Source organism: Quercus lobata, chromosome 4 (genome assembly GCF_001633185.2).
Source record: "Quercus lobata isolate SW786 chromosome 4, ValleyOak3.0 Primary Assembly, whole genome shotgun sequence".
NCBI lineage: Eukaryota > Viridiplantae > Streptophyta > Magnoliopsida > Fagales > Fagaceae > Quercus > Quercus lobata.
The window spans coordinates 25,866,348-25,894,188 of NC_044907.1; the positions used below are offsets into that span (position 1 = coordinate 25,866,348).

A 27,841-nucleotide genomic window follows, 5' to 3' on the forward strand; every position below is an offset into this window, starting at 1 on the left:
TTCTGATTGTGTGTATTTGTGTGCTCCTGGCTTGGGTATCTTGAGGGTGAGATTTTTTTTTTTTTTCCTCAATTGTTTGCTAGTTTTTTGGTTGAGCTTGAGGCTACTGTGATGGTGGTTGTGGCGTGATGTTGCCGTGGGTTTTATTTTTGTGGTTGTGGGTTGATTTTCTTGGGTAGTTGTGGGCTAATTCTGGTGGTTGTGGGGGTGGAGTTGGCTATGGGTAGTGGTAGTGGGGGTGGGTTGTCTGAAGTGGTGGTTGACCGGTGGTGGTTGTTGTTTATTAAAATGGATATATTATTTTATTATGTTATTTATATTATTTTATTGTGTTGAAAGTTAAAATAAAATCACTGATATTAGATGTTTTGTAAAATTAGTAGATAAAATAGGTTTTGGTGGAGCCAAATAGCTAAAATTATGGCTCCACTATTGTGGATGCTCTAACCCAATGAATCCCAAACAAGCAAAACATCAAAGACCACAAATCAACACTCAACCTGACCTCTTTGGCTGATGAACGGTTGATTAATGGTGTGCCGAGAAGTTGGAGCTCGACCTAACATTGAGATCTAGCCTAGGAGCTCGATGCCAACATTGAGCCCAAATGCTCAACCTTGACCTTATCTAGATCTGATCCTCCTCAACTAGTCACCATCATTGTCAAGATGAGGTCAAGATTGAGCTTTTTATGGAGCAATGGCCGCCAACCAATTGCAGATAAGTTCTTGTAAGAAGACTAAGAGAGAATTAATGATAAATGAAAGATCGAAGACAAAAAAAAATAAATAAATAAATAAATAAAAGAGTGGTGTAAAAGGTTAAGGAGGACAAATGACATCAGATTTAAGGAAATCTCAAAAAATAATTAATGCATGCCACATTTCAAGCATAAATGATTAAATATTTTTTCGGGTCTGGTGAATGGGAAATTTTATTTATTTATTTTGGACCGTTATCACAATTTGAACAAAACAAAACAAAACATTTTTAATATTGATTCCTTTCATGTTAGTTTCAATAACAATTAAGAAAGTGGCAACAATAAATTAATGAATTTGCCTGATTGTGAATGATACATTGATACGATCTGGAAGCTCATTTTAAATTGTCCTTTACTATACAATTCACTAGAGATTTTGAACAATTAAAGGACTTCCAATTTTTTTTTAAAAAACAATATGCAAATAATCGGTTCACTTATATACACTTGAAAACATGAAAATATATCAATTACCAAAGGATAGGCATAAGTTATCACATTACAATATAAGACATTTAAATCCACCTCCCCACATTAACAGTGCAGCATGAGCAACATCTCATCACATGTGAACTGAGAAAAATCTGAAGATGCAGTGTTTATAGATGCAAAAACCTGGACGCTCTGATCCTCAGCTCATTAGAAATCCGGCCAATTTGTTGTCCATGGCAATAGTCAAATTTTAAACAGTGTGCTTTGAACTCCTTTCTGGGGTTGTTGATGTTATTCTCAGAATATCAATCTCAACTAATAACTAGATTTTCTTGGTTGCTTTTTTCACTTTTGATCCTGGCCATCTGCGAAGTCAGCAGCTCATGCACTCTAACCTTCAACTGCAGAGGAAAAAAAAAGGTTCTAAATTGAGAGTCACCAGGAAAAATTGGAATCCAAATGTTGAAAAAGAACCTGTCAAGAAGTACACAAAAGTGAAGTTTCAAGATACATGGGTTACAGTTAAAATTAGAACAAGAATGTTCTAGAGTTATTATATAAATACTACAACATCAATATTAACCAAGCCTCAATCCCAAAATTTTCTGGCTCAACTATAAATCCTCACCAAATTCATCAAGTTTGGCTACAAATATTCTTTTTTGCCATTCTTTTGGATGTGAAGTCATATTTTTGTTACTTTGACACGTTCTTTTTATTCCTTGTACTAATGTTATTTTTATCTATCTCTACTTTTTTTTTCACTCAACTTGATTCAACTCACTATTTTTACTAGTGCACTAATCGTTCTCCTCCGAACATGGCCAAACCACCTCAAGCGATTCCCCCTCATTTTTTCACCAGTAGGGCCACCCCTATCTTTAAATGGAATTCCTCATTTAGAATCCTAGCCTTTCTTGTATTTTCACTTACCCATGTTAACATTCTCATCTCAGCTTGACTCAATTTATGAATATGTTGCTTCCTAACAACCCAACATTCAGTACCATTGAATATAACTGGTCTTATAATAGTTCTATAAAATTTTCCCTTTAATTTAATAGATATTCTATGATCACACAAACTTTTAATGCGCTTCCCCACTTTATCCACTCCGCTCTTATCTTATGATTTACATCATCTTCAATATTTCCATCTTTATGAATTATTGATCCAAGATATCAAGAGCTCTTGCCCTTTAGTATCTCTTGACCATAGAATCTTTCCTCTTTGTTTCTTTTATAGGTAAAAATAACTTTATTGAGATGAGAATACCTCATGAAAATAGTCAAGAAGTAGCCTAAAGAATTACAATTGGAAAAATATCTACATATGGATCGAGTCTATAAAGGAATGAACAAAGTTATTATTTGCAAGACCCAATACAAAGACCACTCATTAAGAGAACTAATGAAGAATGCTTGCAATTGAGTTGAAGTTCTACATCTTCAAAAGTAAGCAGATGAAAAGTGGCATACATAAACTAAGCAATGATTCACATTGTAAAGCACTCCACATCTTCTTATACTATGTAAATGATTCTATAAATTCACACATAAACTAAGAAAAACTAGCACACATAAAAATCAGGTTACTTTGTGGATAGTCCCAAAAATTCACGATACCTATGAATGGAGAAGAAAATATAAGAAACAAATGGTGTTACATTTACATTTCTGCACTGCCTATAGAATACCAAAGGCAATTAAGAGATCTTTTTTGCAAAATGAAAATGCTCATAAATTCAAATTCAAATATAAGAAATCAGATCAAGACTATTTTTAGGGCCTAAATTTTCAAAAAAATGTTTTTTTACAGGTAAATTTTCATAAAATCGTTACCTCGTTGAGACCTGCTTCACTCATTATAGATACATGGATAGCTCCATCAGGTCCCAATTTCCGGTATCGTGCCAGCTCAACATGATCAGGATTATCATCATCCGTGATGAAGACCACAAGGGACTTATGCAGCAAATCACATTTGGACACAACATCAAGCCACAGATGGCCGCCAAACCTTTCCTTTATTTCTTTGTATATGACAAACTACAGAATCCATCATCAAGAATCCAAAAAAAAATGTCATTAAAAGACAAAATTTTCACAAAGATGACAATGAAATTCTCTTTCTTAAACCTCCCCTCCCCTCCCGTCTCCCAAAAATACAAAAGAAAGAAAAGGGAAAAATAAATAAAGATTCAAAATGTAATAGATTGACGTGTTAAAATTATGGTTAAATAATCAAATTCACCATTTCCTAAAAACTAAAGCTTTTGAGACAATGGGTAATTTATTATGATACCAAAGCAAGTGGTCATGCGTTCAAACTCTGTCTATACTTTGCCTCCCATTTAAAAAATTAAAAATCCCACATGTTATAACTCTCTTATTATAGGGGAGTCTTAGGCCGTATGTGAGGGAAAGTGTTAGAATTATGGTTAAATGATTGAATTTAACATTTCCTAACAACTTAAGCTTTTGGAATAATCAGTATTTTATCAAATGAAACTTCAAAATTTCCTCTCAATGTCTGTGCACATGTAGCATGAATAAAAGAGTTAGAATTGAAATCCAACTATCAGGCCCCACAATTGTTGATCCAGCCACTCCTACCCAATAATTGCTTAAAACATTCAAACTATATCTATATCTATATATATCTATATATTTTCTTCCCAAGATTATAAATATAAACTGAGCTTCATTGATACCACATATGGAACTTCTATAAAGGGAATTGGGGAGGATAAAATGAGCTGGAAACCATAGAGAACTAAGAGGTTGATGGTTAATGCTTATTATTGTCTGCTAATGGGCTCTAATAATTTATGTTTTCCTTGAAAAAGCATATGGATGCAGAAGATCCCCTCTCGAGTGGCTTTCTTTGTTTGGACTGCAGATTGGGGAAAATGTTTGACGATTAATAATTTAAGAAAAGGGAACGTTTGGATATTGGATTAGTGTTATATGTGCAAGTGTAATGGTAAATCAATTGACCATCTTTTCCTTCATTGTCCGGTTGCCATGGACTTGTGGCCTATGGTTTTGGGCTTATTTGGAGTAAGTTAGGTTATGCCAAAGTCAGTTGTGGGGCTCCTAGCTTGTTGGCAAAGGTGGTTTGGTCATCATCGAAATGGTCATATATGGATAATTGTTCCCCATTGTCTCATGTGGTGTCTTTGGAGGGAAAGAAATCGTAGGTGCTTTGAAGATAATGAGAGATCCATTTCAGACCTCAAGTTATTTTTCTTTAGAACCTTAGTAGATTGGCTGTGTGCTTTGCAAAACCAATCTTACTCTTCCTTTCTTGATTTTCTAGATTTTTGCAATTTTTTTACTTGATTTCTTTGACCCCTGTACACTTCCTGTGTACTAGGGCATCCCTTTTTTGATATCAATAGATCTTACTACTTATCAAAAAAAAAAAACCCTCAACTTAAAGAACAGCCTATTTTTGCAATACATCTTTACCTTGCCATATAGATTACATAACATTGGGTTCTTTAGGATTATAATCAATAGGACCAAAATATTATATAATACCTGATCAGAAGGTGAGGTCCCACACTCTCCAGAGAGGTCATGAACATATAATATTGCAGTAGGCAAATGAGATAGGACAGCAAGTGTCAACTTTTCCAAATTATTCCTGTCCTCTGCAGATCCAAGCAAGAAAAAAAAGTGGCATAACATACTACAGCTATAAAATATACAAGCAAAGGAACCAAACACCACCCCTTTGTATATGAAGAACTATATTATCTGACACTAAAATACTATCTCTAAATTATCACGTTTCAGGCAAGCAATCCAAGGCAGTTCATGGATTTGTCCTTGGAGCATTTAACCTAACTTTTTTTTTTTTTTGGTAATGTATAGTTGAAACAATCAAAAGCAAAGCAGAATCTACTTTGTGTTTGTGTCTTTGAGTGAACTGTAATTAAATTCTTTTCCCAAACTTATGATGTTTATGTGCGAAAAAGTAAGACTGTAGGAGTTAGTCCAATCCACTTCCCTTATACTGTTTTCTTTACCAAAACAATCCTCAAAAGCTTATATCATCACTGGAAATGGAATCATTGCAAGAAAGAAGAAATCATAATATTAGAAAATATTCAAATTTACAGCATTTCAATAAATACACAAAATTTGACCTGTTCCTGCAACTAGATATAATCATTCAAATGCCATCAGAACAGAATGAAACAACTTCATTCCTACAAGAAACTAAACATTCACCGACTTTGGTCATGTTTCAGTTATCTCAGCATCATCCAACTCCTCAACAATGTAGACTATTTAACTGCATCAGTAACCTCAAAAAGGGGGCTCTAGTTTCTCAAAACCTAGCACACTAAAGCTATGCACTATAGAGGAACCAGTATCTCATGGAAAACTGGTCAAACAATGGACTCTATTAGAATAATGGTAAAATGATGGACTTAAGCTTTTGGGACTAATAGTAGTTCATCATGATATCAAAGTAGGTGGTGCTAAGTTTGAACCCTATCTCCACTCTACTTTTCATTTAAAAGTGAAAAATCAACGACTTGGGCCCTATTTATTGAGGAGTCCTGAGCCCACACATGAGGAAAAGTGCTAAAATTTAAATAGAAGCACAACTTTCTTTTATTGTCAATAAAGTAATAAACAGATGAGAATATGAGACATGGTTTTAAAAGTCGTTGCTACTTGAAAGTTGAATAGTTGATCCAACACTGTTATTTTAGCAAATGAAAAGAAGCAACTTGCAATTTAAAGTACTTCCAATGTCATCATAACCTAGAAATTAAGATATACATCAAAATTAATTACCTTCTGTATACTCTGCTTACACTTCCTCTCAAACAATTAGAGAGTATACTCATATATCAATCAAGTTGGCAGCAAAGCTGAACAATTTGATCAAACCTTATCATTTTTTTTTTATAAATATCAAACTTTAACTATCTTAAATGTAGGACCCTTAATAACTCAAGACTAGACATGGTCATCTGAGTCTCCTTCAAACCTTGAAGATTTTCCAATAAGCCATCATGCTTTTGAAACGATTAGATGTATACAGAAAAAAAACTAATTTTTCTTTCTACATACAAAATAGATGCTCCTCCACTATGACTGACAAGAACAGTGACAAAGGCACACTATACATTCATTGTGAGGAAAGAAAAAAGGAAGCACAAGTGTCTTACCATCACATCTCTTCAGTAGGCCAGGCGTGTCTGTCACCTGTGGTTGATTTTAAAGATGTTACGAAAATGAATATATCTTGAATAAAAATAGCATTACACATCTTAGATGAATGATGACCTGAAAATTCTGGTAGTTAAAAGCTATATGACCCATTAGTATTCCTCTTGTCGTGAAAGGATAGTTGCAGATCTGAAACAGAAGAAGGGAAGAAAGAGGTGGGAAATAAAGAAGTTGACAGTTAGCAGCAAAATATGATATTTTGGTATAAAATCTTATTTTTGTGTAGTAGTATAAAATCTTAACTAACTAGTTAAAAATATATAAATTAAAAACTTTGTACTAGAGTTCTTAAATGAAAATTAGAGCACCAATAATAAGAATCCATTGTGAATCTTGAAGTTGACAGTTAGCAGCAAAATATAATATTTTGGTATAATTTTTTTTTTTTTTTGTGAAGTAGTATAAAATCTTAATTAACTAGTTAAAAATATATAAATTAAAAACTTTGTACTAAAGTTCTTAAATGAAAATTAGAGCACCAATAATAAGAATCCATTGTGAATCTTGAAGTTGACAGTTAGCAGCAAAATATAATATTTTGGTATAATTTTTTTTTTTTTTTTTTTTTTTTTGTGAAGTAGTATAAAATCTTAATTAACTAGTTAAAAATATATAAATTAAAAACTTTGTACTAGAGTTCTTAAATGAAAATTAGAGCACCAATAATAAGAATCCGGTGTGAATCTTTTGGCCATTATGTTTATAGTATTGCTTTAATTGTAAGATCTAAGAATGCTTGAACTTAGCTTGTTAACACTCTTTGTTTAAAGCATTAGCATTAACTTTAAGGATGTGTAACCAAAACAATAAATGAGCACATATAACCATCAATAATTCTGCAACAACCTCTGGCTTCCCTGTAGAGAGTATCCGGACCAAAGATGACTTCCCCACATTAGGAGCTCCAACAAGACAGAGTGTTGGTGTTTCCAGATCAACGACAGGCATTGCCCGTAGAGTCTACAAAAGTTATACATTATGAAAATGACACCGTCAGGCCAATGACCACTAGTTCAAATGGGACTTTCTCGTCCCTTAATTATGGGATGGAGGGTAAAGCCATACGTTCAAGACCACATAGCATGTGTAACTTATCAATTAAAAAATTGAAAACAAGACACTGTAAGAAAAAAACTTCACTAATGACTCATTAGTCAGGCAAATTTAATACATAGATACTTACATACATAGTGGTTATCTTATGGGGTGAAAATTGAAAAACTTCAAGCTGATAAGCTCTTAAAATGCATTACTGATACTGAAATGTAGCGAACAAGTAAGAAGAAACTAAGCAAACTGAAAATGTGGGCATCCGGAAAAGGCAAAAAGCAACAAGAAATCAATGAAAAAAAAAAAAAAAAAACTACAAAATGAACATATCATTCATTGCAGGCAGTAAGTGTCCTCAAATTCCTCCCTCGACTGAACTGTGCATCAAATTGAATTTGTTAATGAATGATTTATTTCCCCAAAAAAAAAAAATTAATATATATCCATCTATTTTTACGTAAGTTTACAATGGAATTCTGTCCAAATAAAGTTATGTTCATGTCCACTATTATTTTCCAGGCACCGTAATACTTTCTCTTGTCTAAAATATCTGCAATATTGTCATGACACTAACAAAGGGCAAAATGTTGTAAAGCCCTGATCATCTGTCCCTTTAGTCAGACATGCATATTCATGTTAATTCATGCCTTTCAGGATTGGGAATTAAAATTACGGCTACTTCTTTTTCTTTTTTTTTGATAAGTACTTTCTTTGACTTATTGTATTCTAACTTCCCTTTGAGGTGAGGATGAAATATGTTGGAGGTTGGTATAGCTTGGAAAATTTGAGGTCCTATCATTTAATTGGGGAGTATGAGGGTCCAATCACTTTTTCTGAAATTCCCTTGGAAAGATTTTGACAATAGATAATCTTTGTAGAGAAAGTTGTTAATTGTTGATTGGTATTGAATGTTCAAGAATAGTTGAAAGAAAAAAGGAATTATCGTCCTTTAATCCACTATTCAGTGGCAAGAGAGCTTTGTGCACTGGGAGATACAGTCATTTGTGTTCTCATTATTTGGTGTCTTATAAATAATGCCAAAAAATGTTGACAGGGGAGGTTTGGGCATCAAAGTTGTATAATTATTTGGAAGAATTAAATCTTTCTTACCTATCAAAAAAAAAAAATTATTTGGAAGAATTAAAGATATATTCAAGTTTTTCTCTTCATCTAAGAGTCCTGTTTCAGAAGGGAGAATACCTTGGCAATATGTAACAAAGCATCAACAGCTTTTCCTTCATGACTGAAAATCTCTTCAATTTTCTTCCTACCCTGCAATCAAAGTCAAAGTAAACAAAATAATTTCATTGATGTGAACGGAAAATGTATTCTGCATAGAGACAAGAACTCACCTCACTCAGTCTTTCCTCTGCTTCTCGCTTTGTTAAAGACTGCACAAGAAACAAACATGTTTAATGGGCAACAAACAGAAAAAATGCGGAAGGAACAAAAATTCCATATCCATGATTACAAAATGGAAAGTTTGTACTAAGAAATTTACAAATAGACAGGCATCTTCAAATTATTGTTTGAGCAATAATAATAGATTGAGCTTGATGGAAGTGAAGTTAGGAAATTAATATTACTTAATGTTCTTGCCTCTGTGAAAGCATAAAAGAATTGAATTTTCTCGCACAGAGTGGCAAGGAAAGAAATAGTTAAGATAGTATTTGTAAAGCCATTTTTGCTTTTCTTTCCTTTTAGGCTGTTTAGATACTTATTGTGTCCTATCTGCTGCAACACTATTGTTAAATTCATAACAGCCCAGGCAAAAGCTGCAGTCAATATCTACACTAAATCAAAGGGATAAGAACCATGATTCGATGGTTCAGCCCATAATCTCTGAACCCACTCTATGGAAGCCTCCTCGGAGCCCGTTTTGCAAAATTAATTTCGACGGAGCTGTGTTCCAGGACCAGAAAATGGCGGGCATTGGAGTAGTGATAAGGAATCCTAATGGCAATGTCATTGGTGCACTCTCTGATAGGATTTTCCTCCCTGCCACAGTGGACGTAGTTGAGGCTCTTGCCTGTAGAAAAGCAATCTCCTTTGCTTTGGATCTTGGCGTTGAGAATGTAATTCTTGAAGGTGATTCTTTGACTATTATCCAAGCTCTCAACTCAGATTCTTCCTGTGCCAGTTCCTACGGCCATATCATTGATGATATCAGAGCTTGTGCTCTTCTTTTCTCTTCCATTAGTTTTTCCCATGTTAAAAGACAGGGAAACAATGTTGCTGATAGTTTGGCAAAACTAGCAAAGTTGTCCCGTTGTCCTTGTTTTTGGTCTGATGGTCTCCCTAGGGACGTCCATTCTCTTGTAACTGCTGACAGAGTTTTCTGTTGATCTATTGAAATCTTGGTATTGTTTCTCAAAAAAAAAAAAAAAAAAAAGGGATAAGAACCATTGTTCTTGTACAAAACTCCTTAATAGATGCATAAAGTCCCAAAAACAAAAAACCATGGTTAACACTAGTAAGGTTGTATGCAGTAACATTGTTTGAGAAATAAAAAAAATTCAACTCAGCGGCACATAAAGGGGCACAAACCTAGTACATGGGGGGAGTATACAAAGAAAATGGCCAAACAAAGAAACAAAAACAAAGTAAAGATACAAGTAAGACTAACAAAAGCACAAGGTATCTGGGAACTCTAGACAATCTACTGTTTAAAAACAAAAATGGAGGACGTTGTTTATTGTTACATATTTTAAAGAAAAACAATTTCCCACTGTATTAGTCATCTGTTGTTGAGATTGACAACTAAATTTATTAAGCTCCTATTTAAAACTTTTAAAACACGTGTAGATGATGAGCTAGCTCAAATGGCACCTCCTTCCCTTCTAAAAAGTAAGGTGGAAGGCAAGATCATGGGTTCAAGGCCCACCAAACGCATGTAAACAAAAAAAATAAACATTTAAAAAATTATAATACATGTGACAATTATATGATAGAAATATAATTACAAAGCAATTAGTTCTCTATAAGTATTGAATTTATTTAAGAATAAGAGGGTATGCAAATACATATATTCACTAAAACTGCACTACATTTCCTGGAAAGAAGCAAAAAACTGTTGTTTCCACCCCAACAAGCAACTTAAGTTCCCCCTTGTGGTTCAGTCATTCCTTTCAACTTCATCAAAACCAAGTTATAACCTCCACCTTCTATAAGTAACTAATATCTATTTTAGACAATTACTATGCCATTTGTGATCAAACCCCAAGATTTGTCATTTTTTTTTTTTGGTTAAAGATTTGTCAACTGTGCTAGAGGTCTGATCCATCATAGCATTCTTTTTTTTTTTATTCCTGAAAGATCATGTGAATGCATATGAAGTTAAAATTATATATGAACCTACAATTCAAAGCATGTCTTATGTAATCATCAGGGACAACATGCAGGACAACAATCAATTTATAGCATAATATGGGATCCCCTAAGTTACCCTAGAAGGTCAATAAATAACCTTTTTTTCCAATAGTACAGGTTTCAACATGGCTTGAAGCAAGCCAAAGATTGAATCTTATATTAGCAATACCCATATTTGACCACATAAGAAAATAAGGATACTCCACAAGTGACACAACAGCACTTAGATTTGATTGAAGATTCCAACCTTGGCACAGAGAGAAGCATGTTCCTTTCCAACAGATACCACATTCTTCCTCAGGGAATTAACCTTTCCCAACACCTATCAAACCATGAGTAAATATGCAATCAACAAATATATAAAGGAATTTTACACAGTCAACATGTCTGGTGGTATAGACAAATGTGAATGCCGCAAATGTCTTAGAGTTAAATCCTCCTGCACTGTAAATAGCCAGAAAGCTGACCAGGATTCCACATAAAAAGAAAACAGCCTAAAAAAAAACAAGAACAAGAAGAAATTACACTCACCATGTTACTTGTTCAATAAAAAAGGAAAATACTATTATTATACTAGATTATATTTATAGTCAGCACGCACGCACATACACACACACACATAGATATGGTTATTTTAATAAATCTACTACTGGAACATCATCATTGATCCTTTCAAAAGTGGCAGAAGAGCCATGGGTGTTTACAGTGGGTAAACCCCATTGCAAAGGTCCAAAGTTGCCCAAAGTTGCTTTTATAAACTGTTGACAATGAGTTGATAACAATTACCTCTTCATAATTTCCATCACCAAGAGTCAATTCAATAAGTGATCGTTCATACGGGTGAAGGTATTTCTTCTTTGGAAAATTCTCCAGATACGTCCTTAAGGGAACTGCAATTTCCTGAAGATGAAAACAGGAAGCTATGATGTTAGAATTGAACAGTTATTCCATATAGGAAGCAGAAAATAGAAAATGAGTTTGTTCTATAGAATAACATGATAGATATAAAGTTAAGAACAAACTTTCATCAGTGCATCAAGTTGTTTTGCACCTCTATTTCTCTCTCGCTTTGCAATATTGGGAATGCCTACAAAATGAATAAACTAAAAATCAAGGTTAGCAGCAAGTTTTACGAACCAAGTTTCATCTATTTATCAATGTCATGTGCAATCAGATGTGTCAGTGATGAAGAAAAACAGACTGCCCCCAACAAGTACCCTTCGTAGGTGAAACCCTTTTTGCCTTTTTCAGTGCCGAATAAAGTATATCAACAGATGGCATCACCATGGGCAGCTTTTGAAATGCACCAACTGTATCAAGTTGTGCTGATGACTTGTCCTAAAATTAGAACATTGGAACCACAACCACCATTAATTCTTTTGCTAAGTAAAGAGAATGATAAACACAATAAAACATAGGAAGAAAGCTGAGAGATCATTGAGTCGAAAAGGAAACTCAGCGAACAAAAAGTTAATAGAAACCGAGAATACCTAAAGGGCATGGCACTTCACTAATTAAAAATTTGTTCTTAATTTCATAAGTTTCAACGTTACTTTAGTTAATCATTTTTCAGATACACCAAGCAATCACCAATGCTTTGATTACACTCTATACAGCACTTACTGCTATGGACACAAGTAAAATTATTCAGTTAAACAGTCCGCATTAGTTTGCTCCATATATTCTAGAAACCCTTAACATAATAATCTCATATGATCAAATGGTATATGGATACACTAGAATTTTGGTGGCTCCACCTAGAAATCTACATGAATGAATGTTATTTCTTAGTTGGCAGGCCAACAATCAGAAGTTGTTAACTGCATAAGTGCGGCAAATTTGAAATTCAAACCAGTCCTTCATAAGATTCTAAAGGCCCGCACCAAAGATCTTCTGGACTCTCTCAAAACTAACCATACTTTTCATTCCAAAAACTCCACTCCACCATATGTTTTCTCACCCAACCCACCAAAGCTTTGATCACACTGCTTACTAATGAGGCCCAAAGCTTTCCAGACTTTTTGAAAGAAAAAGAAGCTTACTAACCTCCTTAGGTTAACCTTCATCTAATTCCTCCAAGCTGACTCTACTAGAGTCAAATCATCCATCCCTCCCTTAAAGTCAAAAACTTTTTGTTTCTGAAAGGCACCTCTTCATTTCCACTCCACGTGAGACAACTTCCCATTAAAAATGGGCAAAACTTGGGTACAGATTCTCAGGCGGTGTACATTATGTTTCCCAATTAGATTCAAACACATGGATGTATTGACCAATAAAGCACAAACAGTGTTACCTTTTCCAAGGATAATTAAAATCAACGCAGTTATATGTTTGAATTTGATTGGAAAATTAAACATATTGCACCTAAAGTATTATACTTAAGTTTTTTCCTTAATAATTTGCATTCCAAGACACTTTTTAACCAAGAAAAAAAACCCCTTCTTTGACACTTATTTGCACATTTGCATACAAAGAAGTAACACTTGAAGCATGTTATTAAAACACAGTAACAAATGCCAAGTGAGATAAAACTAGCAAGTTCATTTGTATGTAAAAAAAAAAAGATAAACAATCATTGGTTTTATCTATCCTTGTATCTTATCCATACCTTTATTTCCTTTTCTTCTTTAGTTTGTGCAGTGGGCACATAACTTGCATTGACAACTTCATAGGTAGTAGTTTGCACGTTTTTACAAAAGTGGAGAGTTGGATAAACTTTCCAACCAGGTATCATATACAAACCTGCATTAGTATTTCAATGTAAAATTTAAAAAAATCAAAGACTTGGAAATATAATTAAAAAAAAATGGGTTTTTAAGATAAACCCACATCGAATAATCAGGAATGTTTTTAAAGCATATAAAAAAATTAAAAAAAAAAACAGTGATTTCAGAGAGCGAGAGAGAGAGAGAGAACCTCTATGGGATTTGGAGGAGCCGAAAAGAAAATTGGTGGAAGGAGAATGGCATAGCTGGAAGAGAGTGTAGGCCTTACTCATCTTCTATTTCTCCTTTAATAAAAGTCTTATTGATTTTGCAGGGAAAGAAGATGCAAATCGTTTCTGGGTTTTAGCTATACTGACTGACTGAGAGTCTGGGGTTTTAGTGCAAAGTATGTGAGGTTGAGGTTTAACAATGACGGTTGCAAGAGTTAATTTTTAAAAGAGAGAGGGGAGAAGATCGTTTAATGGGAAGAATGATTGATTTTTTTTTTTTTTTTTTTTTTTTTGGGTGTGCGCTTAGTAAAAAAAAAAAAAACTAAACTGATTCCCTAATTTTATTTGGCATTCATTTTAATTCTCTAACTTTGCTTTCATTTATTTTAGTCTTCTAAGTTTCAGATTTATTCAATTAAGGTCTTTCCGTTAACTTTTATTAAAAATTTTTAAAACATATATGGAAAATATTTTTCAATCATTAATTGATTTTTTTTAATTTAAAAAATTTGAAGAAAATTTTATAAAATTGAAAAATTAACCACAAAATATAATAAAAGTTGAGGGAAAAGCCTGAAATGAACAAAAGCAAAATTAAAGGATTAAAATGAAATCTGAAAAAACTTAGAAGGTAAGTTTTGCATTTTATCCAAAAAAATGTAAATGGAGAAATTCCCTTCCCCCTTCCAAAAAAAAAGCATAAAATATTTATATATGATAAATTTTAGACTAAATTGTAAATTACACCTCTAAAATTTTGAAATATTTAGATTTTACACCTTAAAATTTTAAAATTTAAATTTATTTCCTAAAGTTTAGGATGTTTGAATTACACCCTAAATTCTAAAAATATAGGGTGTAAAATCCATACATGTCTAAACTTTTATATATTTACCAAAATACACAAAGTGAAACCAACTAAAGCCTACAAGACACGACAAGTAAGAAGAGTTTGCTGTGCAAAGACAACCCCACAAAACAAAGCATGTTATGTTATGTTAAGAACCACTCCCTTCAGTTTTAGTAGTTCTTCGTATTTGCAAGTTGTGCGTGTGGGTTGTGTGTGTGTGTGTGTGTGTATGTGTGACAGAAAGAAAGAGCAAAGATTGGCATATTCTCTTTGAACCTCTCCAACTCCCACTGCCAGATTCAACACTATGCTTATGCTATCTCTCTCTTCACTTCACCTTCCTCATCATCACCATCTCCTCTTCTCTGACCATTTAAGCCACACCCATCTGCACAAAACTACAACTTTTTACATACCCAACCGCTGTGACTTGCCTACAATCTCTCAGCTGCCTCGAATATCCAGTACCACCTCATCCAATTCTTACCCAACGAGCAGGTATATTCTCATGATTTTTTTTTCTTTTCATCCATTTGAAGCTCTTTTTGTTTTATTCTTTGCTTCCTCCAAGCTATTATTTGTTTATATCATTGATTGGTTTGGTGACCATTACTTATTCCAATTTCAAATTTCATAATTTGAGTAATATGCATAACAATGCTATATTGATCATTTTGTATCTTACTGAGAAGTATGTAATGTTTATGTTATATGTTATGTCGTTTACAAGAAATAAAACTATTTCTTGTAACTATCCAATGACAAAAAGAAAAAGAGTAAAACTACCATTGTTTATTATAAATGTTATTAGACCTTTGTTTTCATGTAATGCAATTTTCTTTCCTAAGTAGCACATTGTAAATTTTTTCTTGTACTTTGACAATGTTACACAAGTCAATATGCCATACACTCTCTGCTGTGCTTGGACCTCAATCGATGTTGTTGTTCACATTGAGGAAGTTTTGTAGCATACTAGCAAATTCACTGACTCTTAATTTGTTGTTAGCTTGACTCACTTCTCTTGTATGTAACAAAAGTTCACTTGCTCTCATATTTTTTTCAATATTTATGAAATAAATATTGTAGCTTAAAGTGCCTTTCTTATGTTCATGCACTTCTTTATCTGGAAATTTTATTTGCATGTCATTCTAGGCAAAACGAATCCAGATTTCCTTTCTATTCTTTCCTTTGTTAGTGTATTAGTAGTGTTAATTGTTTTGCTACATTATGTGATAGAAGTGAAAGTTCTCTCGCTTTTCTCACTCCTCTGCAAGCAATTCTATTTGATATCGATGGAACACTGTGTGATTCAGACCCTACACATTATAATGCTTTCCGTGAAATGCTTCAAGAGGTACTGTTTAAAATTTTCATGCATGTTGTATCTTTGTCTTGTTACATCAATTGACGTAGCAAGTGTTCCACAGATAGGTTTCAATGGAGGAGTTCCCATTACTGAGGAATTCTTTATTAAGAACATCAGTGGCAAGCATAATGAAGAGCTCTGTGGTGTCCTCTTACCTAATTGGGATATCCAAAGAGCAAGAAAATTTATGGATGATAAGGAAGCCTTCTTTCGGAGGTAACTTAATACAACCATATACTAGATGAGCCTCAATACTCCTTATAGGTTGGAGGGGGATCTTTGCATATAGAAAAGAGTAAATAGATAGCCAAAAAAAGCTGGATAGAATTCAATTGCTAAAAATTCTTTTGCACATCCTCCCAAGTTGACAGCTATAATGGTTTGTTGGAATGATTATTTGAGTTGTACAACTATCATGAGAGGAAGGGGTCCAGTATTGAATAGAGTGTTATGTTACAATTGGGGCATTCCTGTATCTGTTGTTAGTAAGATGTCTAGAAATTGTTAAGCCCGATTTGGTTTCCTTTTGTGTTCTGAAGTAGTGTTGTGTGCTATGCTAAGGTCAGATTTTTGTGTTTGTTCGCCTGTGCTGTGTGATTACAGCCCTTGAGCTGGGTTGTAACCTGTATTTGGGTTTTGTGTTTTGTAAATTCTATATCTTGCTCGTCATTTTAAAATAAGTAAATAAAATGAAGAAGTGTACTTGTCCAAAACCTTATCATTTACCTCCTTTCTTAATCAGTAGGACATGGTCCAAAGTTTAGATGATAATTGAAAAGTGCATGAGTTCTTTGATGGGTTGTGTTTATAAAATCTTTTGTTTATTGATCTAGTTTGGCATTTCTACTTTCCATTTGTTACTCAAATAGAATTATACAGTAACATTTTTACAATGTGTAAAAAATGTTTTTTATTAGGACCATCTCTGCCAATCTCAGATTATATAATGAAACGGTGAAACCATCTTGAACATGATTAATTTAGAGAAAACATATAGGTTGGCATCTGAGCAGCTAGAACCTGTTAAGGGCCTGAACAAGTTGTGTAAATGGATAGAAGAACGCGGGCTTAAACGCGCTGCAGTGACAAATGCAGAAAGATCAAATGCAGAGCTCTTAATCTCAGCCTTGGGGCTCTCGGATTTCTTTGAAGTTGTTGTCCTTGCAAATGACTGTGAACGGCAAAAACCATTTCCTGACCCCTACTTGCGGGCTCTCCAAGTGCTTGAAGTGTCTCCTAAGCACACTTTCGTGTTTGAGGTTTGGCTCCCGGAATTGTGTGCTTTGCATGAACTCCTGCATTACCTATGTAGACCTTGATAGATGAGACTTATTTTTTTTGTGTTTTGGGTTTTGTTTTTGTTTTGGAAGGACTCTGTTCCTGGAGTGAAAGCCGGGGTAGCAGCTGGGATGCCTGTAGTGGGCATGGGTTTAAGGAACCCCGAAAAATCATTGGCAGATGCTGGAGCCTCCTTTGTTATTAACAATTTCAATGATCCAAAGTTGTGGGCAGCATTGGAAAAGTTGGAGAACAAAGAAGAAATAACAACAGTAACAACTTGAAAATGCATGCATCTAAGTAATCCGGGAAAAACCTGTATATTTTGAAACGAGTGCCATTGTTGGCAGATTTGGAGTAAGTTCAGTTTATATTCATTCATTGAGGCATTTTAGACATCCCAATGAAATTAATCCATTGTAATTTTTATTATCCTCTGTACAAAGGGGTTCTTCCATGGTGTGATGGTAAGTTCCCTCTATCTAAACTTGGTGCGATGGCAAGTTACCGGTTTTTTGGTCCAATCGGGTCAAATCGATAATCGGACCAATGATGTTATAATTAATTTAATTTAAATATCTAAATAATTTTTATGTGAATTTTGATTTTTCATAACTTGTATTATGAAAATATATAAAATATAAATATATTTTTTTAGCATATTCCTTTTTTTTTTTTCTAGTTTGTAATTCTTTGACAGAATATACTTTGTTAAGTTTGTAATTTTATTTTTATAAATAATAGTTTAATAGTTTAACTTTAACTATTAAAAAAATAATTAAAAAAAAACCCTTAAACCCAAATGTCATGATAACAAGACAAGTCATTGACTTACCAACCTAACTTCCCCACTTCCCAACCATACATGTTTACATTGGTTTATTTCATTTTTTTTTCACCAACAAAAATAAGATTTTCCTCAATATCATTTTAGTGCAAATTTAAAATGATGAAAAAGAACTTGTCTTGAGAAAGATTGGAGACTTGAGATAGTGAGTCTGTGAGAGAATCACCATGTCCTGTGCAGAAAACTGAAAAATGAACAATGAAAAGAGTTTGAACTTTGGAAGGTTGAAACTTTGAATATGATAAGACTTAAAACTTAAAAGTACTGACTGATATAATTGTAGTAATGATAATGTGTTGTGCTAGATTTTAGGGGTAAAAAAGAAGTAAACCGATATAAACCTGTTTGGCTGGGAAATAGAAAAGTTGTGTTGGTAAGTCAATAACTTGTCTTTTCATCATAACATTTGGGTTTTAGGGTTTTTTTTTTTTAATAAATAAATAAATAGTTAAAGTTAAACTATTAAACTATTATTTACAAACTTAGCAAATTATAATTTGTCAAATAATTACTAACAAGAGAAAAAAAAAAAAAAAGGAATATGCTAAAAAAATTATTATATTTTATATATTTTCATAATATAAGTTATGAAAAAGCCAAATTCACATAAAAAATTATTTAAATATTTTAATTATATTAATTGTAACATCATTAGTTCAAGCACCGATCCGACCCCAGTTGGACTAAAAAATCAATAATCAAGCTCTTTATCAGTTGTGTCCATACCAATTTTTAAAACCATGTTGAGGTATTAGTAGCCATGTTTATTGAATAACCAGAGCAATGCTGGCAATGTTTAAGGTTGATTCAGCTGGGTCTAATTGGCAAGAGGGAGAGAAATAATCCTCATACTCGGATTAGTATTCATTTCCGAATATGAAAAACAAATTAGAATAATGAAGAAAGCTATAGAAGAAATATGATTTGTTTTGCTTTGTGATTGGTATGTAGGAAATACCAATAAATCTACAAGACTAATCATAATGGCATAGAAAGCAAAGGTTGGTTCGTCCATCCATTCGGCTAAAATTAAACGATGAAAAGGAAATTGAAGGAAAAAAAATGGAAAAAGAAAAGAGGAAATGGAAGAGAAGCTGAACTATTTCAGTCTGATATTTACAAAACATAAATATATTAGTGCTAAAACCAAAGGAGGATCGAGTTTGCAATACAACAGTACTCAGTACCACAAAAAAATTGCAGATCAAATTAAAAGAATAAAGATTGAGAGAAATAATTTGAGCTATCCAAAAATCTAGGACAATTCAGCAAGAATCTGATCTCTATATCAATTACTATATAATACAATGCAACTCCAAGCATCAATCAACCTCAACGGGCCCATGATACAGAATCTATCTCGTCCCTGGCTGATTTGTATAATTCAAGCCTTTTTGCACACTGTTGCCTCCTCTCCATCAATGCAGGGTCTTCATCCAACAATTGTGCAAGCTGCTTAGCCTGAAATAAAGGCATGTTATTTGTATCATCAAGTTTAATCAATACTTCTAACAGGGCGTTAATATAAAGGATTAGAAAGAGAAGGTACCTCTCTCTTCCCAATTTGTATGTAGAAGTGATTTAGCAATGATTGCTTGGCCTCCCTAACTTGACAATAAACCACAGCTTTAGGAATTGTGTTCTTAAGTGTCTCGGAAACCATGCCCACATAAGAGGACACATTTGAGCCTATCCTCCTAAAGTGCCCCTCTGTGTACCGGTCTATAGGTGTGCCGGCTGGCCCAGGAGGGTTTCCTGCTTTCTCCACCTCTTGGGGAAGTCTTCTAAAGAAATCCACAGTCAAATATGAAGATTCCATGTCCACCAATCGAACAACTGTCTTCTTACTTTCTACACGGAACCTTTCAAGGGCCTCACCACCAGCAGCAGCTATTTCAGCTTGCAGAGTTGGAAAGCGCTTCAACTCCTATATGGTCACAAACATCAATATAAATCCTATTTCTCATTGAAAGAACATCAGTACTTAGTTAAAGGAAATACTAATCACTAATTTTCACTAAAAATTCACCTGAGTTTCTGCTATTGATTTCCTCACCAGTTCTTTCAAAACAAAGTGAACCTACAATACAAGAGCTAGATCAGTCAAAGGTGAAACCTTTACCAATTAGATTCTGACAACTTACTGCAATCTTGGAAATGCATTCCAGAAGAAACTTGACAAACAGAATGTACGAAAAACATGACAACTTACAGCATCCACAGAAGCTTCAGCGGGACCTCTAAAATAGTTAAGTGATCCCTCAATTAGGCGCCGGTAACCTTGCTCAGGGGCAATCAAATGTGGCTGATAACCATCTGCTTCTGAAACCACTTTCTTTACATTCTGCAGAGAAAGATGCCTATCAAATGGAAGCTTCCTTAAAGCAGCGGGAAGCTGGTTGTCAAAGACTCCATAAATTCGATCACCTCCAGGCCGCCTAATTTTAAAAAGGGAAAAAAAATTCCAAAGACACGCAGTATTATTATAAGCATTGCAATCACAATTAAAACAGTGGCAGATCTAGCTGAAGCTGGAAATTGGAAGAGAAGTTGAAAGATGTTTTACCCTCCCTCCAAATGCTCCTTGAAAATCCGGTCGAATGCACGGCAAAGTTCCAAGATAGTGTACAATTGAGCCTACAACATCATACCTCAGTTAAGGGAAGCATAAATAGCATCTTCTTTACAAAAAAATTACAACAGCTTCAAGCCACTCACCCCAGCATCAGTGGCAATAGGTCTACCAAGATGATCCATCTCCGACTCAAGTTCCTCGATGCTTTTGTTAATCAAAGATGTTATACTTGGAATCCGAGCCCTAATTACAGACTCCAAGTGCTATAATCAAGATCACAACATCAGTTTGATATCCTATACAAACATCATTTTAATTTGCAAGAGAGATGCACAAGAAAAAACCTTGGAGAGAAGTTTTGCAAGATACTCTGAACCCATTTTACTGGCTAAGTGCCCATATTCAGGACTGGTTGCAAAGTACTCCCGCTCCTTGCGCCTTGCAACTATCATGTCAACATTTTTATTGATGTCAGCCTGGGAACGGTTAACAATTCCAACCCAGGGATGTTGCAAGCGATACGATCTTCCTTCAATAACCTGAGAGCATATAAAGTATGTAAGACAAAAAGAATATAAACATTTTAAGACATTTATATTTTTCAAAGAAATTTTGAATCAAGAAAATGCACAGGACATCCAGCAAAAATAAACCGTTATAGCAAAGTTTTAAGGAACATTTCAATAAAAGGGGAAAAAAGTGTACATGAAAACACTGTTCTACTCTGAATACAATTCAACCCAATGAAATGTTAGTCCCAATCACTTGGAGACTTAAATGCAGATAAATTAGCTAATAATTAAAAGCTAAGCTAACATGATCGACAAAATCCATTTATAAAGGTGGGGGTATTCACACTAACAGAGACACAGAGAGACTGTGTGAGAGATAGAGAGAGATCTTACATCCAATGCATTAGTTCCTTTGTCCATCAAATCCAACTTCGTCAACACACCAAATGTCCTTTCACCTGTGCAATTTACAAACAGGATTCATAAGGGAAGGCTAAACAAAGCGACAAGTCAAGAGTTCTGCAAAAAGTGCATAAACATACCAGAGGGATCCACTTCCCTAGCAAGTTTGATAGCATCTGATGTCGCAATATCTTGATTGGCTGGAGATATTGCGAGTATGACACAATTAGGCTGCAAAAAGCAGAGGACGGAAAATTAACTGGAGACAAAAATAGAAGGCATTGGACTCTAATTGAGGACAGAAAGGCTTGCCTAGAGGGGGAGAGAGAAAGAGAAGAGGGAAATTATTAAAAAATCTAAAGATTATTAAGTGACCCATAAAATCTTTAGTTGATTTTTTTTAAGCGCAATACCAGTCCACCAAGCAAAGCAAAATCAAAACAAAACAAAACAAATTGCAGAACAAGGATCCAAAGAAGAAATAATTAGTTTTATTGTACATCATGCAACAATTATAGGCAAGACAATCCAAGAATTTTTTATTCATTATTATCCCCTCACCCGTATCTATGCAGTTCTTTTAAGCATAAAAATGTAAACAGCTTGTAGTATAAGATCACAAATCTAGGGTGTGATAGCTTCGTGATATATAAATAATGTTGACAGATCAAGAACTGCTCATTCTGATAAATCAAATCCTACATAACAACAATCCAGAACATGTGATAATCATAAATATTATTAAGGCTAGATTACGAATTACACCCATTGACCTAGTTTCAATATATATATATATATTTTTTTTTTCAGTCCTTTAACTTCCATTTGCTTCCAACATAGTCCTTCCATCAACTTCTTGCGAATCTTCACCATTAAGTCTACCAAAACAACATCATTTTGGAAAAAATACTAAAACCAACAAGTGATTGGAACATGACAAAAGGACTAGCACTTATAAAGGGGAGGAGGTGCTAGTTGAGCTACAGCTCATTGACTGAAAACAGATTAAAGTTAAAGGGTAGGAATGGAGAAAAACAATGAAACATAGAGGATTGAATTCAAAACAAGTCAAATTTAAAGTGTGTAATCTGTATTTTGCCTATAACAATCATGTTTTCAAATGAGCCTATCCGTATGGCACTCTAAGTGTCCCTTAAGATGTGCCTAAGAAATGAGCAAAATATGCCAAGTGTCCTATGGAATTCATTAATATCTCAATAATTACTATCACTGATTCCCATAAAGTTCCATTGTTCATGATGTTATGGAAAAATTAGACCACGATATATGAAGCACCATATCTAATAAAATTGACTTTGCTAAATTGGAGCGAAAATGGGGGAAATGTTACCACCTAAGCAGCTAGGCTTCTTAAAAGAATTAAAAGAGTAAACTGTTGCAGTGAAAAACCATAGATCACCAAAATGAAAGGGTCTACCACACATTACACATTGATGTACCCCTTTTGAGGAGAAAAAGTCCCATTACCTTCTCAACATAAGTTCGGACCATATTTTCAATATCTTCAACAATACTTTCAGGTTGTCCCTCTGGAAAGAGGAAAAAAAGGAACAAATATCTTAGTTAATGAATGGAAAATAATCAACATATAATCCAGAAGTTTTATCAGATACAGAACATACCAACAGCAACTTTTGTTAAACCCGGTAGATCAACCAGGGTTAAGTTGACAACTGCCAAATGAAGGAAAACAAGAATTAGTGTAAAAAAAATATATTACAACATGGGGAATAGAATGATATCAACTATTTATTCAAACTTCATGCCATGCAACGTTACCCAGTATGAGACATCAAGAGCAAATGAACCCAATTTGTTGTCTATCTTTCTTTCCCTTCTTACATTATTTTTTTTTTCTTCCTTTCCTTTAATAAATGCACCATGCACATGGGATCCAATAAGAAAGAAACCATTAAATGATTTTTTTAAAAGGATATCTAATTTGCAAAGAGAAGCTAAATAGTGAGATTTCACAATTCAAACTACTGCTAAACAGCCATACTCAAGTGACAAAAACATGCATTCAATGTTTTCTTCTCAAGCAACTATTGCAGAGACTAGTTGTTTTTCATGCAAAAGATCAAATTTATACACATTAGTGCATTTTGCATCAGCTTTTTGGATTATTAGAGGGAGAAGTTAACATTTAATTTTTTCAGTCAAACTATCACTTCTTTTCAGTTTAGAATTATGTCAACGCAATTAACTAATATTGAAGAAAAAAAAATTTCTGTGCTTAAAATTGCAAAGAAATGGTATTACACAAGCATCATAAAATGTCATGCATTCAAAAAAAAATTAAGATTATATTGCAAAAAGTATGGATTTTCCAGATGAAGCTAAACATATTCTGTGGAAAGAATGTCCTCTGGAGATTAATACAACGTAGCATAACTTGTCACAAATGACAAATGAAAATCATATATGCATTCTGAATGGAGCAATAATTGCAACAAAAACTCCAAGGACTTTAAAAAAAAAAATCCCAAAATAACAAGTGTCTAAAGAGATTTGACACAAAAGTAATAAAGCTTACGCACCATTTGGAGAGTAGATACTGAGATGGATAGGAACAGGAGAAATCATTTTTGTCTTCCCAGTCATTCTATCAGTCTCATCCTGTATCTCCTTGCGAACCAGGGCTGTACAAAAAACTCAGAAGGCAAAATATCAGCTCCAACATCATTTTTCCCTTAGATACAGAAGGCAATAAACAATGTAAAAGAAATCTTTATACATTGAAGAATGTTGATACAAGTCAAGGAGGAGAATTCTAAACTCATGCCACTCCCCACAGAAGGCAAAAGTAAATTTGAATAGGCAATCAAGTTGAAAATAATTCCAGAAATCCTTACAAAATAAGGTGCTTTTTAGACTATTGAAGTTTTTTTATTGGTAATTTACAAGCACCTAATGGGTTTTAAACCCATGACCTCATCCTCCACCCATTTTTATGGGTGAAGGAAATGCCATTTAAGCTAGAGCATACTGGCATGTTTTAAAATATTAAACTAAGCATTAAACAAAGCCTGAAAAACTACAAACAGAAAAGGTTATCTAGTCTGGTCACAAATTATGGGACCAAATATATCCAAAAAAAAAGGGGTTAAGGTCCTTAAGGAAGCTATGATGGAAGCCCAACATTGTGATAACTTCTCCATCCTTTTCTTTTCTTCCTTTTTTGATGAATTACTTATCCATCCCATTTTCTAAGGTCTTTTCAATCTCAAGGATTAAAAGACACAACCAGATATAAATTATAACTGCTAGAATAGACTAGATTACCCTTTGCCTCCAAACATGGCTTATGAAAGGTAACCAAATTGGGACTGAGCATCTTTCTAAAATCTTAAAACAGAGTACCTAGTCTACCACATAACCATTGATTATCTATAAGTAAAAAGGTTGTGTTAACGGGCACCGGTTGTGTTAACCGGCACCGTGCACTTTTTGCTGACACAGTTTTTGTTTTTTTTTTCAATTTATGTCATTTTTTTCAGTTTTGTATGTACCATTTCAGATTTTTTTTTACTTCTTCTGACAAATTTTTTTTGTCTTTTCTGCACTTAACCAGCACCAAGCGGTGCTGGTTAACATTCTCCTAAGTAAAATACCAAACCAGTTTCATTAAACATATTACCCAAAAAATTGGAGCTGAATCCTACAAAACCTTACCCAAAAGATAGATTTCCTCTATAAAAATACCCTTGGAAACCTGTGTTGGACCACTATTTTCTCTCTCTCTATTTTTAAAGAAAATAACTTTCCTTGATTTGGAGTCACTTGAGAGCTTCAGCATTAAGTGCCCGCATATTAACAAAGGCAAACATAACAGCTAGACCATAATTTCTAGAGCAGGAAAGCCTAGCCCAGACTACAATTCCTTTCACAACAAACAGGTCAGTGTAAACCCATTGAAAGAAATAAAGTGCTCATTCTATCTAATTCTCGAATAAATGGTAGAGCTTTAGATAGAGGCTTTTGATAGCAGGCAGGGTAACCCTGCATACCCATAAACAGGACATGACAATTATGCTTTAAAAGCTTCAAATAGCAGCTAGAGATGTATTAGTTATTATAGGCAAAAATAATTAGTTGAATCTCATAAAACTTCATTGATAACAGCTAGCTATCATCAAAATTTCCAAATTTACTAATGAAGACCGAATGCTTATTTTTCATATAGGCACTAATACAGTAATACTGACTACCTACTATGTCTCATCCAAATTCTTACATTATCTCACACATAATATTTAACATAGTTATGGCCCACGAAAACTGAAACCGATTGTTATTTCATTAAGAGTCAAAACAGAACCATTTGTAGCTTATTTTGAGCAACTACGGCTTATTTCACAAAGCTTAAAATACACACACATAACAAAACAAGTAATTCACTAAAAGAGGAATAAAATATCACACACCAAAATCAGAGAACTTCCTCCTCGGGATGTGAAGGAACTCGGCATACTCCTGCGTTCCATCATCCGTCTTGTGAAGCTGCAACACCAAAGGCCGCCTCGTCACGATCCCTGCAACGATCAAAGCAAGTCCAAATACCACAAATTCATCACCATTAGCAAAATAACAAAAAAAGAAAATCAACGAATAAAGCTTTTTGCTTTTTTTCGAAGCACAAGGCACTAACCTGATCCTCTAGGAAGAAAGTCACGCCCGACAATACTCTCCAACACCGATGATTTTCCAGAACTCTGCACTCATTTCAAACCAAAAAAAAAAAATAACAACCAATCAGACCAAAAATTCAGCTCAAAATTTCAACTTTTCCTTACTAATAAACTTGAAATCTCTCTCTCCCTCTCTCGGAAATGAAAATTTTCACTTTTTTTTTCTTATGAACTCATCTTCTCTCTCTAGAAAATCACTCCTGACTCCTAAACTTTCTCTACGTCAAAACTCTCTCTCTCTAAAAAGTTAAAGAAAAGGTGAGAAAAGAGGAGGGGGGGGGACCTGGCCACCGACGACGGCGACGGTGGGAAGAGCTTCCCAGAGAGAAGAGAAAGCGTTGTCTCCACCGCCATAGTCACCGAGCACAGTACAAGCTCTCTGAATCCGGTTCACCAATCCGATCAAACTCTCCATCGTCGCCATATCCTTTCAACTCTTTTTTCTTTTTTCACAGCAAAAAAACAAAAATCCAAACAAGAGAACACAAAAAGCTCGTAAATTTCTCACAGTCTCTCCGAAAATATCGAAACCCTAGACTCGTACTAGTTCAAACTAAGAAAGACAGGAAGAAGAAGAAGAAGCAAAAGCAAGAAGCAGCAAGCAACAAAAGAAAAATATATGATAATATTTTGACTTGGAATAGAAGCTAACGCTAACAGAGAGTTTAAAAGGAATAAAAAAAAATTAAAAATAGAAAAGAGAGATATTTTTTTGAATTTACCGAACGGTTTCTGGATGGTTTTAAAAGTTTTAGAACAAGAGTCAAAAGTTTTGAACAGGGGGAGAGAATAGATATAGTGCAGGCGGTGTGCAGTGCACCGTTGGGATTGGTGGGGTCCACTGTATAGTGCGTACAAACTGTGAGGTTGCCAAAATTATTCCATTTTGGAACGAGTAAGTTTAGTGTCATAAATTTTATGATTTTTATCACAATTTTATTATGTAATGATTTATGGATGGTAAAATTATGAACTTTTGATTATTTTATTTTTACCGTTTATAAATTATTAAATAGTAAATTTGTGACAAAATTATGAAAAAATTTGTGATACTGTTACTTACTCTTTTTGGATTTTGATTTTAATTTTAAAATGTAATTAAATTGAATGGACGCGGACGCGGTTTGAAAATTTGAAATTTGAATGGTCTTTTTGTTGTTTGGGGGATGTGGGGACCACTGGGTGGATGAATTGGATTCGAGACGTTGTGGGGGTTTGGCGGCTGAGGTCCAAACTCCAAAGTCTTATAAGGTAATAAAATTAAAAAGAGTCCAAAATTGGATTGGCGGAATTGGAATTGTTGCCGTATATGATGAGAGAGAGAGAGAGTAGCCTATCTATTGGAAGGTTGGTCTGAAGGGACCGAAGCCGTGGCAATTCTTAGTAAACATTCAACAACAAAGGACCGTGTTTTAAGCGCCATATGTGTTTAGCTTTTTTGTCTTTTTCTTATGAGTTAAGGTTATTCATTTACATTTCTTCTATAAAAATAAAT

At 34.1% G+C, this 27,841-nt stretch overlaps 3 protein-coding genes across 6 annotated transcripts; 1 reads left to right on the plus strand and 2 right to left on the minus strand.

Moving 5' to 3' along the window:
- Positions 1-1,177: 1,177 nt before the first annotated feature.
- LOC115986706 (nucleolar GTP-binding protein 1) lies at positions 1,178-14,037 on the minus strand. 3 transcript variants are annotated; one of them, XM_031109961.1, is made up of 14 exons: positions 13,786-14,029; positions 13,478-13,611; positions 12,087-12,207; positions 11,892-11,956; positions 11,656-11,769; positions 11,117-11,191; positions 8,853-8,891; positions 8,701-8,772; positions 7,297-7,410; positions 6,508-6,579; positions 6,390-6,426; positions 4,741-4,853; positions 3,037-3,243; positions 1,178-1,596 (listed from the first exon to the last, which is right to left on the minus strand). In XM_031109961.1, the coding sequence occupies exons 1-14, from the start codon at positions 13,865-13,867 to the stop codon at positions 1,507-1,509; spliced, it is 1,335 nt and encodes a 444-aa protein (XP_030965821.1). In that variant the 5' UTR covers positions 13,868-14,029; the 3' UTR covers positions 1,178-1,506. The 3 variants fall into 3 exon arrangements, with proteins under 3 accessions (XP_030965821.1, XP_030965824.1, XP_030965822.1); XM_031109962.1 differs by having other exon boundaries at positions 1,584-1,669; positions 13,786-14,037; XM_031109964.1 differs by lacking the exon at positions 11,117-11,191 and having other exon boundaries at positions 13,786-14,030.
- Positions 14,038-14,806: 769 nt separating this feature from the next.
- Positions 14,807-17,755, plus strand: LOC115987909 (haloacid dehalogenase-like hydrolase domain-containing protein Sgpp). 2 transcript variants are annotated; one of them, XM_031111518.1, is made up of 5 exons: positions 14,807-15,152; positions 15,894-16,008; positions 16,082-16,236; positions 17,018-17,279; positions 17,391-17,755. In XM_031111518.1, exons 1-5 carry the CDS (start codon positions 14,962-14,964, stop codon positions 17,580-17,582), a joined length of 915 nt encoding a protein of 304 aa, XP_030967378.1. In that variant the 5' UTR covers positions 14,807-14,961; the 3' UTR covers positions 17,583-17,755. The 2 variants fall into 2 exon arrangements, with proteins under 2 accessions (XP_030967378.1, XP_030967377.1); XM_031111517.1 differs by having other exon boundaries at positions 14,812-15,152; positions 15,891-16,008.
- A 1,500-nt stretch (positions 17,756-19,255) lies between these two features.
- LOC115986387 (dynamin-related protein 1E) lies at positions 19,256-27,107 on the minus strand. The gene is made up of 16 exons (XM_031109338.1): positions 27,069-27,107; positions 26,630-26,789; positions 26,307-26,370; positions 26,083-26,190; positions 24,196-24,297; positions 23,278-23,328; positions 23,123-23,184; positions 21,775-21,865; positions 21,626-21,690; positions 21,065-21,259; positions 20,864-20,983; positions 20,712-20,782; positions 20,358-20,583; positions 20,175-20,225; positions 19,695-20,072; positions 19,256-19,606 (listed from the first exon to the last, which is right to left on the minus strand). Exons 2-16 carry the CDS (start codon positions 26,768-26,770, stop codon positions 19,478-19,480), a joined length of 1,854 nt encoding a protein of 617 aa, XP_030965198.1. The 5' UTR covers positions 26,771-26,789; positions 27,069-27,107; the 3' UTR covers positions 19,256-19,477.
- Positions 27,108-27,841: the final 734 nt, after the last annotated feature.